This window comes from Colletes latitarsis, chromosome 7 (genome assembly GCF_051014445.1).
Source record: "Colletes latitarsis isolate SP2378_abdomen chromosome 7, iyColLati1, whole genome shotgun sequence".
Taxonomy (NCBI): domain Eukaryota; kingdom Metazoa; phylum Arthropoda; class Insecta; order Hymenoptera; family Colletidae; genus Colletes; species Colletes latitarsis.
The window spans coordinates 11,454,178-11,471,376 of NC_135140.1; the positions used below are offsets into that span (position 1 = coordinate 11,454,178).

General features: G+C 32.8%; 2 protein-coding genes across 8 annotated transcripts in view; one reads left to right on the forward strand and one right to left on the reverse strand.

Moving 5' to 3' along the window:
* Ssp3 (short spindle 3) overlaps positions 1 to 5,240 on the reverse strand; it is a 45,777-nt gene extending 40,537 nt beyond the window's left edge. Inside the window, exons 1-8 of one of the 4 annotated variants that reach the window (XR_013079951.1) lie at positions 5,076 to 5,240; positions 4,350 to 4,573; positions 2,759 to 4,140; positions 1,905 to 2,650; positions 1,355 to 1,835; positions 1,079 to 1,261; positions 714 to 965; positions 175 to 615 (exon numbers count right to left, since the gene is read on the reverse strand). Coding sequence is in view for 3 of the 4 variants with exons in the window: in XM_076768174.1 (XP_076624289.1) it covers positions 175 to 615; positions 714 to 965; positions 1,079 to 1,261; positions 1,355 to 2,650; positions 2,759 to 4,140; positions 4,350 to 4,560 (3,765 nt within the window). In the remaining variant the exon portion in view is untranslated. Of the gene's footprint in view, positions 1 to 174; positions 616 to 713; positions 966 to 1,078; positions 1,262 to 1,354; positions 2,651 to 2,758; positions 4,141 to 4,349; positions 4,574 to 4,946; positions 5,005 to 5,075 lie in introns of those variants that run through there. The other 3 variants (XM_076768177.1, XM_076768174.1, XM_076768176.1) reach the window with 3 other exon arrangements.
* A 1,158-nt stretch (positions 5,241 to 6,398) lies between these two features.
* Positions 6,399 to 9,080, forward strand: LOC143343721 (ubiquitin-conjugating enzyme E2 N). Of its 4 annotated transcripts, XM_076768908.1 has the most exons (4): positions 6,399 to 6,663; positions 6,695 to 6,719; positions 7,655 to 7,915; positions 8,133 to 9,080. In XM_076768908.1, the coding sequence occupies exons 3-4, from the start codon at positions 7,671 to 7,673 to the stop codon at positions 8,341 to 8,343; spliced, it is 456 nt and encodes a 151-aa protein (XP_076625023.1). In that variant the 5' UTR covers positions 6,399 to 6,663; positions 6,695 to 6,719; positions 7,655 to 7,670; the 3' UTR covers positions 8,344 to 9,080. The 4 variants fall into 4 exon arrangements, with proteins under 4 accessions (XP_076625023.1, XP_076625022.1, XP_076625024.1 ...); XM_076768907.1 differs by having other exon boundaries at positions 6,400 to 6,719; XM_076768909.1 differs by lacking the exons at positions 6,399 to 6,663; positions 6,695 to 6,719 and adding an exon at positions 6,812 to 6,872.
* Positions 9,081 to 17,199: the final 8,119 nt, after the last annotated feature.

Here is a 17,199-nt window from a genome sequence, read left to right on the forward strand (position 1 = left end):
TTGAATGTCAAAACGACAGAAAAACATACAAATTGACACTTCACTGTTACGCTATTTTTTAAACATTGTAATATATTATTCCGATTGAAAATCCGTAAGTACTTTCATTTATAAAAAAGAATTATTACTAAAACGAGAAATATTCGCAAGTTAATAAGGTTAGTAACAACTTACCGATTTTGAAAAAGCTCTTATTATTTCACCCAGGTAGCGCTCCAAAGCAGCAATGGCGACACTTGACCACGCAGTCTTCGAATGATTGTAATACAATCGATCCAGTTCTTTTAAATTTCGACGAAACTTTGCTTTGTTAGTCGACTCGGTGGGCTGGTTTACATCTACCTTATGATCATCTTCCCATTCCTTGCCGCGTAAAATCATTCGTTGCTTCATTTTTCTACATCGGCGTTTCAAAGCCTTCTGCTTCTCTTTTGCAGCTTTCATCTCGTTCGTGTTATTACAATCGATTATCGAAACCGGCAAATCGCGAATTTGTGATATATTGAAGCGTTGTAACTCATCTCGAGATGGTTCTCGACCATCATGCGTACTACGCACCGCTTCAAGATGCGTCTTCCCTTTTAAATGACTTAATAGATAGACTTCATTGGGTATCTGTAAACGGCATAGAAACCATAGAAACCATTAAATTTAAATAATAATAAACAAACTACAATATTAAACATAGTTAAATTTAATGGATGAGAACTTACAACTGTTGCACATAAAGAGCATTGTTTTTTAGCAGGGTACGATTTCAGGATAGGCGGGACTTCTTCTGACCTTAAAATCGAAGATTCAACTGCCCTTTGACGAATATGTTCAATATTTTCAACGTGTCTCCTAGCCGATTCTTGCTGCTTTTGAGCTATTTTCTTCTGCAATTCTTCTTGATTTGCTAACTGAGCTGCATGAAGTGCCGATAAACGTTCTTCTCGATCTCTCGCTTTTTCTCGTGCGAGTTCCTACGATTTCAACATTTATCACCATCAAATTATTATTATAGCATCACAGAGGTATAAAACTTTCATTTAGTGTTTAACCTAAACACTTCACTAAACGATATTGGATGCATTACCTGACGTTCCTTTTCTCTTTCTAACTGCATTTTACCGACTCTTTCTTCGCGTTCACGACGAGCTTGTTTCATTTTCAGAATACGCAATTGCCTTTCCGCTTCTAACGCACGTCTGCGTTCTTCAGCTGCTGCTTCTTTAGCTGCCTTCTCTTCTTGTCGACGCTGACGTTCTTCCTGAATTCCCTAAAAATTAAATAATTTTTTTTTTCTTTACTTTACATACATACAGATACATCTATAATATTTTTATTGAAAATATAAGGTTATGCAACGCACTTGTAATCTTTCTTCTTGTTCTTGACATAACGCCATAAAATCGTGCCTCTTGTTCTGTGCTTCAAGTTCATTGATAAATGCAATTTCTTTCAATTTGGAATCTTCGTCGTGAGCTTTTCTTACTATTTCCAACAAATGCTGCGTTCTATTTTCTTCCGCCCTTTTTAATTTCATTTCCATTCTGATTCGCTTATCTTCTATTAACTGATTTTTTGCACTTTTAACATCCTTCACTTTGTTTAGTAGTTCTCGTAATCTTTGCGACTTCTCCATCAAGAGCTTCTGACGTTTATGCTGCGCGCAAGCTTGTTTCGTTTGATATCGTCGTAACGTTTCGGGCAACGATCTTTTTCGCGACGGTGACGAGAGCTTTTGATGCAATTCCAAAGCTCTACCAGGGTGACGAGCTACTAACGCGTGTAATTGGTCAAGGGTATCCACAGATTCCGCGCAAGACATACCGTCTAACATGTTTTCATATCTGTAAAAATTTACATTATATTCGGTACATGACAAAATAAAAAATGAATACAATGAATATGGTGCACACCTATCTTCTAGACTGATGTCATCAGACACTGTATTAGGAGATGTTTCTTGCTCGTCCTCTATCTCAAGGACCATCTCGCCATCTGTTTCATCAGTTTCTGTATCAACATCAGTTTCTGTGCATTCTAATTCCAAAATTTGTCTATGCAAAAATGCTTCTTCGTCCGACAATTGCTGCGATCGCTGAGAATCAGCTTCTTCAGTCTTTCTTTCCTCTTCCAAAATGATTCTCTCCCTTTCTGCTTGAGCAGCCATAAATTGTTGTATACGTTTTTCAAGTAACTCCGCGTCACTTTTAAAAATCGCTGCAATCATTGACGTAGAATTTATTTCATTCAAATTAATCGTGTTCTTGAAAACTTCTTCTACCTTATCTTTAATCGTAAGACTTGTAACTGATTCTCCTTTCACCTTTTCTACCTCGTTAGATATATTTTTTCCTTCCTTTTCTACGATACACTTTTTCTTTTGTTTGCCATTTCCATCCGGGGTCAAACATTTCTTTTTATTTTTTTCTGAAGGACATTCAATAGATAGTGCCGGTAACGAAGTAGCGGTACTCGGTTTATGAAATCTTGTAGACATATTTAAGTTGTGTGTACTGCCTCGTCTGCAACGGCTACGAACTGTTTGCCAACCATCATTTTCTTCTTTCATTTTTATAACAACCGATTGTTTTGTCAACACTTCTACAGAACCGTTTATATCTTTATTCTGATCTTTCTTTAACGAACTTTGCTCCGACATCTAGCAAAATTCATAAATAGTTTTTTTATCAAAACATTACATAAGCCTTATACGACTCAAATTAAAAATAACATACATGTTAATGAAATAAAAAATGAAAAAAAATACCTTATTGTCAAATGATTGAAATCGTTGCCTAACTATTACAGATGTTCCTGGTCTTATTTTATTAGACGTTGACACATTTCTATTGCTTAATGTTGTTTTACTTCGAATAAATTTTGGAATTTCAGGGAGATTATTTGGTTGTTTTGTTTTGGTAACCTTCATTTGTGATACTGTCGAATATGCTGGTTTATTTGTATTAACTAATCCTTTACCTACATTATTGGACGATGTATCAGATGCGGTTTTTGTTATAATTTTATTATTCGCGCCATCAGTCGCGCTTGACTGGGTTTTTAATTTCTGATTTACTTTGTTCGAGATTTTTGTAATACTTTGTACACTCTTATTTGTTAAAATGGTACTGCTGTTTTCTTTTGCTGCACTATTGGACTCTAATAATTTGGTTTCATTTGATACATTTTCTATACCAATGACTTTAATATTTTTTCCTGTGCTTTGTTTCTTTACTTTAGCATTAATTTCGTTTTTTCCTAGTCCTAAATCATTTCTAGGACCCAAAGGCTTTACTTGGAAATTATTTTGGGCATTTAATTTATTATCTATGCTAACAGTTTTAGAAACTTCTTTTTCCGTTGGTGTAAATGTAATTAATTGCATATTTTTGTCACTGGGGACTGTCTGTTCACTTTTCTCTATTACTACATTAGAATCTGCTATTTTACCAGTACTATTATGCAATCCATTTTTAATCGGTTTTGAAACATTTTTAGTATCCAGTTTACTTTTTACATCGCGAAGTGAAGTTTCATTTGTTTTTTGATCTGTTAGAATGGTACTGCTTGTTTTTCCAGATAATGTATGTTTTACAAAAGCTTTGTTCGCTTTCATTGAAGTTAATTTGTCTTTAATCAATGATTGGCTTGTTCCCTTGTCTACTGTGTTTTTGCATTTTTCACTTATACTTATTGAATTATTTTTTGTAACGTTACTTTTATTATCTTTCATCAATTTATGAACAGGCTCGCCTTTCACGAGATTTATTTTATTATCTGTAATAATAGACTTATTTTCTAAGATAATTTGATCGACTGGACTTCTACAAATAGATTCTGTAGGACTCATTCTTTGCAAAGGACTAGTTGATTTTGGAATCATTGTTGAATTCCAGATACGACATGGAGAGGTTTTCCTAACTTCCCAAGCTAATGGAGTACGTCTCAAGGGTGGTGATGAACTTTCGTACGCCCATTTGACCTTAAACCATTCTATCAAATTATGGAAATCCCTTGTATAATTTTCTAATACCAGTATCACTTCTTTGCATTCTGAAATATTTTCATCTTCTTCGCAGGTTTGATAAATACCATCAACTGCTCTTTCCAAATTACCAAATAAAAAAGCCCAATATCTTGCCTGTAATTCTAACATAAAAAAAAAAAAATTACAAACTAGCACTTGTGCATTAAAAATCTAGCAAAACTAATAAACGTATATTCATATTTTATTTTAAAACGTAACTTTGATGTATGTTAAAATTTATTTAATCTATCTGAAAATATTAAGTGTCATATTCATATAAATTTAATTTAAAATTATATGAATCTATCTTCCACCAATAACTTTGACTCACCAGATTTTTTATCACGACCAGTGGAAGCTGATCGTACTCTGGTTGTTGGTTTCATAGATCTTTTAGTTATGCTCGATTGCGATACTCTCGGCACACTGGGTGGTTTTTTAGTAACTTTCTCAGTATTAATTGTCCCGACTGGTACGTTAAAAGCTATTAAATTTCTAGCTGCACGACCTTCTTCTTGTATAAGTAACCTTACATCAGCCATTTTTAATAACTGTCTGTAGGAAACAACAACCTAATAATTTTTCTTTCTTAATACAAAATCAATGGAAGACTTCTAAATAACAAATATCTATGGAAATGTGTACTATATAAAACACAAGACCAAATGAGTCATTGTTTTCATAAGCAATTTTATAAATAAGATTTCAACATAATTTAAAAAAAAATAGGATACAATAACAATAATTTTAAGAGAATAAGTGTTTCGTAAAATTTACTTTTAATTTCAATGCAGTAAATTGAAAATGTAATGTTTTACTACGCGTTCAAGGTTATATTACTGTCATTTAATTATTAAATATCACGTCATAACAAATAATAATTAATTTTTCAATTGTTTCCTCGAATAATTAAACAGTTATGCATCACCGACTTTACCGATATTAACAATTGATGATATAATTCATAAATAAATTTATGTTTACAGAGTCTATTTATGTCATTATTCCGTAAGTTTTAAATTGTAATAATAATTATGCAATTTAATATACAATTTACCTTTGTGGTAATACTAATTACAAAATATCAAAGAACGGTTGACTACAAATAGTTTTTAAATAGCGAGAACTTCGAACTGACATTTCAATAGCGATACAAGACATTTTATGACAAATATGTTCTAAGTTTCGCGGTAGTTTGTTGGTTGCACTGTATGCGTCGAACTGCCTCAAAAATTGCAAGTGCATACTAATTAAGCGATACATGTAAATAGCAATAAATATAGATAAATGATGTTTAATTGAACATAGCCCGTAAAATTCTACATTTAAATTTCATTTAAGTAACTGTATTTTCTTAGTAGATATTAGTTTTTCCAAAAGCATATATGTACTTTTTTATGTTTGAGTCGCAAGTCTCCTAACTTAATCATTAAATTATTATTTAATCATTTTTAAATGCAAATTATTATCGATTATATGCGCCTCTACTTCTAGTAGTAAATATCCATACTTTTGAAATACTAAGTAATACGAAATTTTAAAGCAATGAATACTTTTAATTAATATTTTGAGGAAACTTCAATATACAGTATCAAACCAAGTAAGATTTTCGTCTTTCAAGTTTCGTAAAATCTCATTGGTTATGTCAGTGTTTCTCAAATTACGATCCGCGATACGATTAAAAAGATCGTAGGTACGCTGTAATTTAAATTAATGAATTATAACTGATTAAGAATAAATACAAACATCTATAAATTTGTACATTGTTCAGAATAAAAATGGTTGCAATTGTTTGCTGATAAAGAGTGCTCGTTGGGAAATCTTGAATCGCTGACAAATGATATACGGTATATTCTTTGTACAGGTACTATCAGATATTATCTACAATAGTTGTGGATTATCATTAATTGGGTACCTTTATTTGAATATGCCAATTGACGATTAACATGTTCTCTTTTCTTTTGCAGCACTCTGATAGTCGTCGCTTTCTCGTGTAGCGGGAAATGAATTCATATCCCCAGATTTATGACGCCTCGATCAGATCTCGAAAGGTGTTTTTCTGCAAAAAGCATTTTTTCGAAACTTTTGGCGATTACAGTGTTTTCCGTTTGCATAGGTCGTGAAACAAAAATAAGAATTTCATTTACCAACAACTTTTTGTCCAGGGTATTCGCGGGAAAGCGAAGTTTGAGAGACACTGGATTATGTGAACGATGCTGCAACAAAAACTTCAGTTGCAATAAAATTAATCCAATTTTTATATAAGAACGTTTCCTCTTGCGGGCGTATATGATTTAATTCAATTTAAAAGCCATTGGATTCCCCGAGACACGATCGCAAGAAGCATTTATTCGTGAAATTGTTAAATTGGTTTACGCAGTTAGTTCGCGTGCAGCGCCATCAACGCGTGATAAGATGAATCGCGAGAAGCGGTTGCGAAGACTCTAACACACATTTGCGTGTGGAAATTTAATTAACACTTTGTTAAAGTGTCTTTTTGGGGTTGTATCATAGATCCCAAACAGATTTTTGAAATTGGTTGCAATTCGTAGTAGTATCATCGCCTACAATCGCTAGACGGTGACGAGCTGCGAAAATAGGATTAAAAATCGATTTCGAGGTTTCTAGAAGGAAAGGCCACCAGTGAGGCGGACGATCTGCCAGACTTTGCGGGGCGACGCGGGGATATTTTCAGATAATCGTATGTATTTTACAGCTACACGTAAACCAGTTCTATTTCCGACGTTCTTACACGACCGGTGTACTCTGTACAGTTTAGTTTTACACGGTACATGACTTGGTACACGAATTCTTTGTTTACGCATATGCAGAAGTCTTCCCAATAGCTTTGGAGGTTGGCAGAAATATTGAAGAAGAGATTTGGATTATTATACTTTTGTTCCTTTTTCTGGGTGATTTATTTCGTTTCATTTCACTTATTATGATAACCGTTACGAGAACATGTACTTAACTTTTGTTATATTGTGGACGACGATATGAAGTACTTATTGCGGTAGTACTACACATATCGTGACAAACTGTCAATTAACCGTGAATTAGCATTCATTACTGGATTTATGGGAAATTTATGGTATGAACGAATAGGAAACTTCATGGTGTATATTGTGTTTAAAAAAAAGAGAAAATAAAACGAAACGATCTTTGATAACCTACATTCACTTTTGTTGGTCATTTATTAATTCTACTTATGTCTGTGTTTGTGTATTCTATATTTTGTCGTAAATGTACTAAACGTATCGTCATATTTATTTAACTTTTTATGTAATATGTAATTATAATACAATTTTATTATTGTTATAATAGAATTTTTCCATTTCTTTTTTGGTATACTATGACTTGTTTGCTATAGTGATATGTCTGCATAAATTATATGTAAAAGAGTTAATTTATTGTTACCTCTACAGATTCATATCCTCATGTTTTAACTAATAAAACAGATTTTCAGATAACTCTGATATACTCGATACTCATTACTTACATAAATTTCTAACAAAGCTATTTGTTAAAAATAAACATAATTTGTTTTTTAATACGATAAATTATAAACAATCTTATTTTACTTTACTCTCATTAATTAAAAAGTAAATTAGTGGAAGTGTAAGGACATTTTTTTAGGGGAGTTTCATCAAACATGGCTACGTTACCGCGAAGGATTATTAAAGAAACACAGAGACTAATGCAAGAACCAGTCCCTGGTATTAGTGCTGTGCCAGATGATACAAATGCTAGGTATTTTCATGTAATTGTAACCGGACCTGAAGATTCACCGTTCGAAGGTGGAGTGTTTAAACTTGAGTTGTTCCTACCAGAAGACTACCCAATGTCTGCTCCTAAAGTTAGATTCATTACAAAAATATATCATCCAAATATAGACAGGTATTTATCCAGATACGTTTGTTTATTTTCATAGATTCTCGAGTCCTTTTTTCAATATAAATTATTTATTTTATACGTTTTATTGGTTTTACTGTTTTACTACTTAAATAAAATGAAGTAATACGTAAAATTAAAATTTAAGTAAGCGTGTCACAACATTCTGCAACAGACATAATGGAACTTTCATTTGTTATAAATATTTGTTTTTCTTATACAGATTGGGAAGGATTTGCTTGGACATTCTCAAAGATAAATGGAGTCCTGCTCTTCAAATCAGAACAGTTTTACTGTCTATACAAGCACTTTTAAGCGCACCGAATCCAGACGATCCTTTATCAAACGATGTAGCTAGACTGTGGAAAGTAAATGAAAGCGAAGCAATACGTAATGCCAAAGAATGGACTCGGAGATACGCTATGGACAACTGATCTAAAATCATCCATGATGCAAAGTGACATTACCCCTATCTTTCCGAGTTTACCGATCACTTTACCCGCACCAGCTGCGTACCCTGCACCTATGTCCACAATTTTGCTATAAAAATAATAAAAGTTTTGTAAGAGTAAACAGAATGAAACTGTATTTTCTATATTGCGGGGAATACAAAGATATCGTGTTTACATTTCTTCTATGATTTATCAGGCAGACTAGTAAAAGTTCTAAGAGTAAAACATCAATCATGAAGATTCTAACCTCAGCAAGAATGTATAATTTTAATGGAATAATAGTTTTTACTTAAAAAACATACCTTTGTAGTGAAAGTAAATGAATGTAGTATGTTGCGTAAACATTTTTTTGATATACGATTACAGAATGGCTTGTGCAATCAGTAACGTATAGCCTTTATTTTGGTACCTTCAATGTATCCCTGAAGTAAAACAAAAGTACTGGGTCGTTCATTATATTATACTGATATTACATTTTCTGTATTTCATTATATCTACTATCTAGTTGTCTGATTATCTTATATTTATCGTTTCCGCGATTGTACTACGTCGCATGAACTATATTTTAATTATTGAATTAATTCCAGAAAGTAATAATGTTTATTTATAATAATCAAGTTTAAATGATAGGCGTACAAAAGTATTGAAATTTGTCAAGTATGCGAGGTTCCATTTTTAAAGTGTATAGCTATTATAATAATAACATTTATATATTACAATACTTTATTTATTAGCGTACTGTAAGAAAATTTTATTTCCATATTTGCAGCAAATTCTGATTAACTCGTTGAACGGAGAAATTATTTCTCCCATGATTATGTTAATCAACATTTTTATTGTGTAAATATAAACAATTAAGTGAGAATCTCCAATCTGTTGTCATTTTTTTTTTTTTTTTTTTCAAGAAAATTTTGGTATCTGTGTTTTGTATAATGTGTATTTAAAAAATTATAGATAGTCAACAATCTTGATTATGTACTTATGTGTTTGAATAATTTTGGAATTTGAGATAAAAAGCACTGGAATTCTTTTTAATCGTAAAGAAATAAACATACTTTCTAAACAACTATTTGCTTCGTAAAGGCATACAATAATAATCTATAGCAAATTAAAATATTTTTTTTTGAGTACTATTTTTCTGATATTTTACAAAAAAAAAAAACAAAAAAAAAAAGATTGCCAAAGAAAATGGCATAATACATACATAGACAATACATTTAGAACTTATTCGTATTAAAAATTGTACAAGTATTGAATTCGATTATGCTTAAATAACTTCTATAAAATTTGTTTGTTGGAAGATATTTATTAATAAGGCATGAAAATAGAGAATACTTTTTAGAATGAAAAAATACGCGATGCGAATGGTTGCAACAGAGCAATGAATTGAATTGTCTCCTTAAATGGGCATTTGTTAAAATATTTAGTTGATAATAAAGAAATAATTGTATAAAAATTGAAATTTAATATTACTTTCATATATTTGTAGACGTTATCAAATTATAGACTTTCGAAATTAGTATTGTACTCTTCAAAGTAATAGCTTACATCGGAATTAGTATTTGTTGTGTAATTAAAACACATTGCTCAATTCTAAATGGTTCAGACAGCGTAGACTCGGGGGATCACGCAAATGGCGGGCCTGGGTCTGTCCAAACTTCAATCTGTGTACATTCATATGTTTTTTCGTTTCTTTTTATTACCGCAATTCATAATATAAATAATAGTAATCGTTAATAGGAATCAAAAATAAAATAAATGCAGATAAACAATATCTAATCCGATTTGACACGACACCCACGTAACGTTTGTGTTTTCATATGTGTACTATATATAGATATACAATGTGTAAATATAAATAAATTTTACTCCATACTTATTATTATTTCTAGTAGATAAGAAACACGGTTTTCTTTTTCGGTTTATTGTGACTACTTGTTTTGTTATTTTTCGCGTCTAAAGTGAGTTTAAACAGACCCAGGCACCGCTGTCCGAGTGTTAAAGATCACCATTAACATATTTAGTTTGTTGGTAGATTCATGCTTTCATTATAAAATTCAAACAACCAAGTGGTATATTTATACAAAAATTGAAAATTTGTATTCGTGATGTACATAATGGAACGTAATGCAAAACGTTATAAACATCATGATAAAAAAAAAGAAATAATTGTAGATAATTTACAGTAATAAAGACGTTATTACGAATGTGTTATAAAGTAATATTAATATGTCAGTGTATTGCAGTCAATTGTGAAATATATGATTATTTTAAAAACAACATAATTAAATTAAGTACAAGTGATATGTATAGAGTTTAAACTAGATTTCTGCATTAAGAAAATAAAAAATATTACGCTTTATTTGAATTCAGAAACTAATAATAGAATCGTTAATTATGCAGAGATTCAGCGCTGACTTTTTTAACTCGTAATATTATTTGTTCCTTGTTTTAAGAGATACTCTTCAAGAAAAGCGTAGTAATAATAAATCATTAGGGAATTAATAGTTGGTCTAGAATCTTTATGTATTTCTTTTACAGCCGTAATTTCTACCTGTGGTATCCTCGATCACAAGCATTAACACAAGCTTAACCTTTCCTTTGGAAATAAACATGAAGACTCGAGACGTTCCCCACTCCCCACTTACATTTGAAATGTAATAGGTAATGCAACAGAGTCGTCTTCGTTCCGTGGAAATTGACGTGATAAGACGTGTTGACAGTTTCACGTTTAATAAGATTACTAGACTATCTATTGACATCTAATCTCTATTACTACTCGCCATTACTCTCTATTGGTTCGTTTAATATTTATACATTTGTATTATTTTATTCGATATCGTGACAAAAGATATTATATCTCTTTCAATGAATTTACAATTTCATGCAATATACTTCGAGTCCAGTTATTTATAATATGTGTAGATATACTTACATCAATGAATTCGATTTAAATTTGTATTTTATTACCGCTACAGTTTTTGAATATGGTTCGTGCGGAAGAAACGTGTTGTCGGCGCACGATCGACGCCATGACACTTCGAAACATCACGAAGAAAGAAAAGCGGGAAAACACAGGTGTACTCATTTAATGTTCTTTGTTCTCTCTATCAGTTATTCTTTCACTAATTTAATGGCCGCGGACAATGCGGTCGATAGAATCGGTGCTTGTTTTGTAAAATAATTTGTTACATTTTGAAGCACAGTGGCTTCGAATAAATATAATTTAATACAGTTATAATTTTAACCGTTTTGTTAGCACTGTGGTTTTATTATTTTCTCGATTGGTAACGTCGCATTACTAGTAAATCTCGTATATCTGTGGTGACATCACAGACGAGGTATACGAGAATACCGATCGAAAAATTCGGAGGTGATTTTAGCGTCCTCTTCTCAAGAATGACGGTCAGTTCAGGAACTATTCACTGAATTAGCCAGTGGAAGGAAACTGCCTTTCCACTTACCCTCCCTAATGCATAGCCACCTTGTATACAGGGTGTTCGGCCACCCCTGGGAAAAATTTTAATAGGAGATTCTAGATTCTAATTTGTTGATGGAGGCTTCATTAAAAAGGTATTAACAATTAAATTCGAAAATTTCAAATCATTCTGAAAAAATTATTTTTGGTTGCGGGGTTCAATTACAATCATTTTTTGTGAATACACGTACCCCTAAAATCCTATCCACTTTCGAGAAAAAAATTCGAGAAGGTGTAAAATTTTTCGACAAAATTAAAAAATTTCAAATCATTATAAAAAAATTATTTTCCGTTGCAGGGGTCAATCACAAGCATTTTTGGTGAATAGACATACCCCCGAATTCCTACGCACTTTCGAGAAAAAAATTCCTTACCGAAAATATAATTTGAGGCCAGAAATGCTTCCCTGAAATTTCATGCGAATCTTTAAATTATCATAACTCCTGAACAGATTGGACGATTTTAATGTTTAAAAAAGCAAACTACGCGTATTTTGATGGAGAATATGTAGCAATTGCAAAACTATTCGAAAAGTTATTCCTTGGCCCCGTAAAATGAGAAAAACCCCATAAAAATGGTCCAATTTTCAAATAGCCATAACTCCTACAATTGTGAATATATTTCAATGAAACTTTTTTCTGAAGTAGAGCTTATGGGTACCTACGAAAAAGTATTAAACAATTTTTCTGTAGGGCGTCAAATAAAATTACTAAAAATGAAAAAGGAATTTTTAAGAAAAATCGACAGGGGGTAGCTGCTGAAATTTTTCGGCGACGAAAAAAATTTTCAAATCGTTCTGGAAAAATTATTTTCGGTTGCGGGGGTCAATTATAATCATTTTTGGTCATTAGACATACCCTCGAAATTCTAGCCACTTTCTAGAAAAAGATTCTATACGGGCGGAACTGTAAACGTTAATAACTTCTTAACGAAGCCTCCATCAACAAATTGATATTCTTGATTTTCGTCTTATTTTGGTCTCTAGAATCTCCCATTAAAATTTTTCCCAGGGGTGGCCGAACATCCTGTATAAGTTCTGGCGCTCCATGTAGATTCGGGGATTCGAGAAAGAAGGCGCATGTGAGTCTTTCCCCTTCTTGCTCTCAACAGAGCTGAAATTCGAACTCGCATCTTCGACGTGCGATTTCATTAATTTTAGTCTACTAATTCAACGTTTGTATACGATAATCATGGCAGAAATGACAACATAGTTATTTATACATCTAATGTTTACCTATATACTGGTAACAGTTATAGATGTTAAGAATAGTAATAATCAGTAATTATAAAGTATTCTTGATAGATAGGTTGTACGGAAACGAATTCTATGAAATCGGATTGTTAAAGAATCCAAAATAATTAAAGCATGCTACTTCAGCAAATTCAAATATGCCCCAGTTACATCTTGTAATGTTAGTTATAATTGATTATTATTATGTTGAGTAAACATATTTTGAATATATTTTGCATATTCCTGTATATTTTTGCATATTATTGATACATATTTGACATATGTCACTTACATATTTTGACATATTTTATTGGCATAAACATCCGCAGTTTAGTCGAGTTGCATCGAATTAGTTTATACGATTAATAATTTAAATCGGTTCAAATATCTTGAAGATCCGTTTACAGGTTTCGAATGCTTTGATGGTTGATAAATTAGGAATTCTTCGAGGCATCGATAGTCGGACAAGTAAAAGTCCCAAAGTAGGATTGGTATCCAGGGTACGACGTCATGCAATTGGGACGAATCGTAAATGCCTCCTGTTTCGTTGAAAATAGACAAACATTCTAGAAGAAAAAGTTGGCAGTAAAATAAATTCGACGGTTTACCCGAATAGAAAGTGCAATGCTCTTTTTCCATGGAATAATATTTTTAGATATATTCTTGAATACTATTGAATAATATTTGTTTCCTTTCTTTCAGATATTCTTCTCGTCGTTCTATGTGTAACAGTATCAAGTGAAAATATTTAAAAAATTATTCAAAATGAAAGAAACAATTTAGAATATGTTTGGTAGTAATGGCGATCGTCTCATTGAATACACCATACGTCATATTAGAAACCTTGAAATCTTGCAAAAACCATCCCACCCCAGGGAAAAAATTTAATGGGAGATTCCAGAGGCCAAAATAAGACGAAAATCAAGGATGCTAATTTGTTGATTGAGGTTCCGTTAAAAAGTTATAGAAATATTTCCGGCCACACAGTATATTTTCGGTACAGAATTTTTTTCTCGAAAATGCGTAGTATTTCAGGGTATGTTTATTTACCAAAAATGCTTGTAATTGACCCTTACAACAAAAAATAATTTTTTTAGAACGATTTGAAATTTTTCAATTTTGCTGAAAAATTTAGGCACCTACTCCCTGTCGATTTTTCTTAAAAATTCATTTTTCATTTTTAATAATTTTGTTTGACGCCCTATAGAAAAGTTGCCTAATACTTTTTTGTAGGTACCCATGAGCTCTACTTCAGAAAAAAGTTTCATTGAAATATATTCACAATTGTAGGAGTTATGGCTGTTTGAAAATTGGACCATTTTTATGGGGGTTTTCTCATTTTGCGGGGTCAAGGACCAACATTTCGAACATTTTTACGATTTGTACATATTCTCCATCAAAATACGCGTAGTTTGCTTTTTTAAACATTAAAATCGTCCCATCCGTTCAGAAGTTATGACGTTTTAAAGATTCGCACGAAATTTCGGGCAGACATTTCTGGCCTCAAATTATATTTTCGGTAAAGAATTTTTTTCTCGAAAGTGTGTAGGATTTCGAGGGTATGTCTATTCACCAAAAATGATTGCAATCGACCCCCGCAACTAAAAATATTTTTTTCAGAATGATTTGAAACTTTTCAATTTTCAGGGTAACAGACAGTTATGATCAGACATTATATTTTCAGTAATGAATTTTTTACTCGAAAGTGCGTAGGATTTCGAGGGTATGTCTATTGACCAAAAATGATTGTAATTGACCCCCGCAACCGAAAATAATTTTTCCGTGAATGATTTGAAATTTTTTAATATAATTTTTTAATAACTTTTTGACGAAACCTCAATCAACAGATTGATATTCTTGATTTTCGTCTTATTATGACCTCTAGAATCTCCCATTAAAATTTTTCTCAATGGTGGTCGAACGCCCTGTATACTATAGCAACAATCGTTTAGTAAAACGTTTATATCTCGCAAAATTTATTTATAACATATACATGTTGCAATTTTATTCATGTAGATATGCAAAATATTGCATCCAAAGGGGTTGCAAGTAACTGCATTCCCCTCTTCGATTTCTCGACTTAAGCAATTTGACGGCGAATAAATTCTAGGAGCGATTTTTGTACGAGAATCGAACGTCTCCATACTTTTATACTTTATTTCGTTCCCTAATCTCCTATGATCTCCATCATGATTTACGCTTCCTCGAGTTTCCTCCGTCGTTCCTTTTTCCACGTCGTATTTCACCTAGTAATTTTCTACCCTCGACGGGTCTCTGTTTCTCGTTTTTACTTTCTCTTTCAATTTTTCATCTCCTTGTCGTCTTCTAGTAAAATTCTTTCTCCTTTTAGCGTCTCCGTTACGCACGTATCGTGTTCCTTTTTCTCTTCATCCTCGTCGTCCCTACTCTCGTGCGCTACCCCTACCCCGTTAATCCTCTCTCGATCATTTCTCTTTCTCCCCCACCCGGGGGCCAGCCGCGCGGTTATGTGTACACGAAATGCGTTCACCGGCCGCAGACACACATCCTGATTACTAATTCACGAAGCCGCGGACTACTTCCTTGGCGCGTTGTGACACCAAATCCCATATTCCAACCGAATGGAGATTCGAGACGACGCCATTTGTTCTTGCGAGGAATCGCGCGTCGCATAAAACGCAAACCGATTGTCAGAACAGCCGGCGTCACGGCGGTTCCGATTTCTCGAGGCGAGAATTCGTGACATTTTATTGGACAAAAATAATCCTAGCAAGCTTGGAATCGAACTCGTGGATCTAGATACGCATTTAGCGGGAAGGAAACTAAGTCAAAGTTGAGCAAACCGATAAATAATCAGGCGCATAAATTCCAATGGTTTCCTGTCCAAGAATTTTTAAGTAGTTCCCTCGTCGTATACTATTTCGATCGGCCGCCGTAATTGCCGTAGCCGACGATTTGTTCGATAGAAAAAGCAAACGTCGACGTGGAGAAGAAAAAGAAAACGCGGTTAATTAGGAAAGATTACTACAAATTTCTGTGTCGCGTACAAGGTTAATGGCGCGAGTACGGTTGGAGCTTCGAGAAAATCTGTGTCGGAAACGGATAAAGGAGATTAAGTTGAATAATCGTTAAGGGGAGTTGTTTCAGAACGTGAAATAGACGAAGCCGACGAATAAACTGGAATACATTTGGCAAAAATCCGATCGCTTAGAGGCGTTCGGCTCGACGGATGCGAGAGGAGTATGATCAATCAGTAGTTGGACCGTGGAGGAAGCTGTCTAGTATTTACAGTTAGGCGATCGTTCCAGCAATCAGGCGTTGCTTTCGCTCATAGAACAGAATTCCGGATTTTCGGACGGCCTCAGTCACATCATTCGCATACTTTCGATTTAAACCGTCGCACAGTGTGTCCAACGATGGATAAAAGTAGAAAAACCTGATGTCTATGTTTTGAAAATTCTCTCCCCCATAAATCTGGAAATATCTCTTTGCACCGCGTTTTGCACTTACATACATATATAAACATTCTACTTAACTGAGTGTAATATAAAATTAAATGCAATTAAATAGAGTTTAGCACTTAATATTTTTGCTTTATGAAGTAGTTCAATAAGCAAAAATGATTTTTAGTAACAATGATAGAGAATGATATAAAAGTAAAAAACCTGATGTCTATGTTTTGAAAATTATCTCCCCCACAAATATCTTTTTACACCACGTTTTGCACTTACAAACATATATAAACATTCTATTTAACTGTATGCAATCTAAAATGAAATACAACGTCAAGAGTTAAACCTGGATAAAAGGGCATTTTTCAACAACGTACATATTTAAGATTGCTTAGAGTTTAATACTAATTTTATGAATTACTTCGTTAAGCAAAAATAATTTTTAGTAACAATGATATAAAATTACATACAAAATAGTCTTATTTAATAATTTTATATAATTATATTGAAATATTAGGGTCAGTTGGCCTAATATGGAATATGTTCCTAATTTGGAACACTGCATATTAAAAAATCGTGATTTTGTTATCTATTGGCGATGAATGCAATCGATTACGATTTTCATTTGTTGTAACTATCGTGCATATGCCCGAATTCTAAAACAAGTGTTTTGCAAGGTGATCTTTGCCCTAATATTA

Excerpts from the sequence above, each read along its gene's own strand:
- LOC143343721 (XM_076768906.1), top strand. Across the intron at positions 7,916-8,132 it reads TATCATCCAAATATAGACAG|ATTGGGAAGGATTTGCTTGG; the intron begins GTATTTATCCAG and ends TTTCTTATACAG.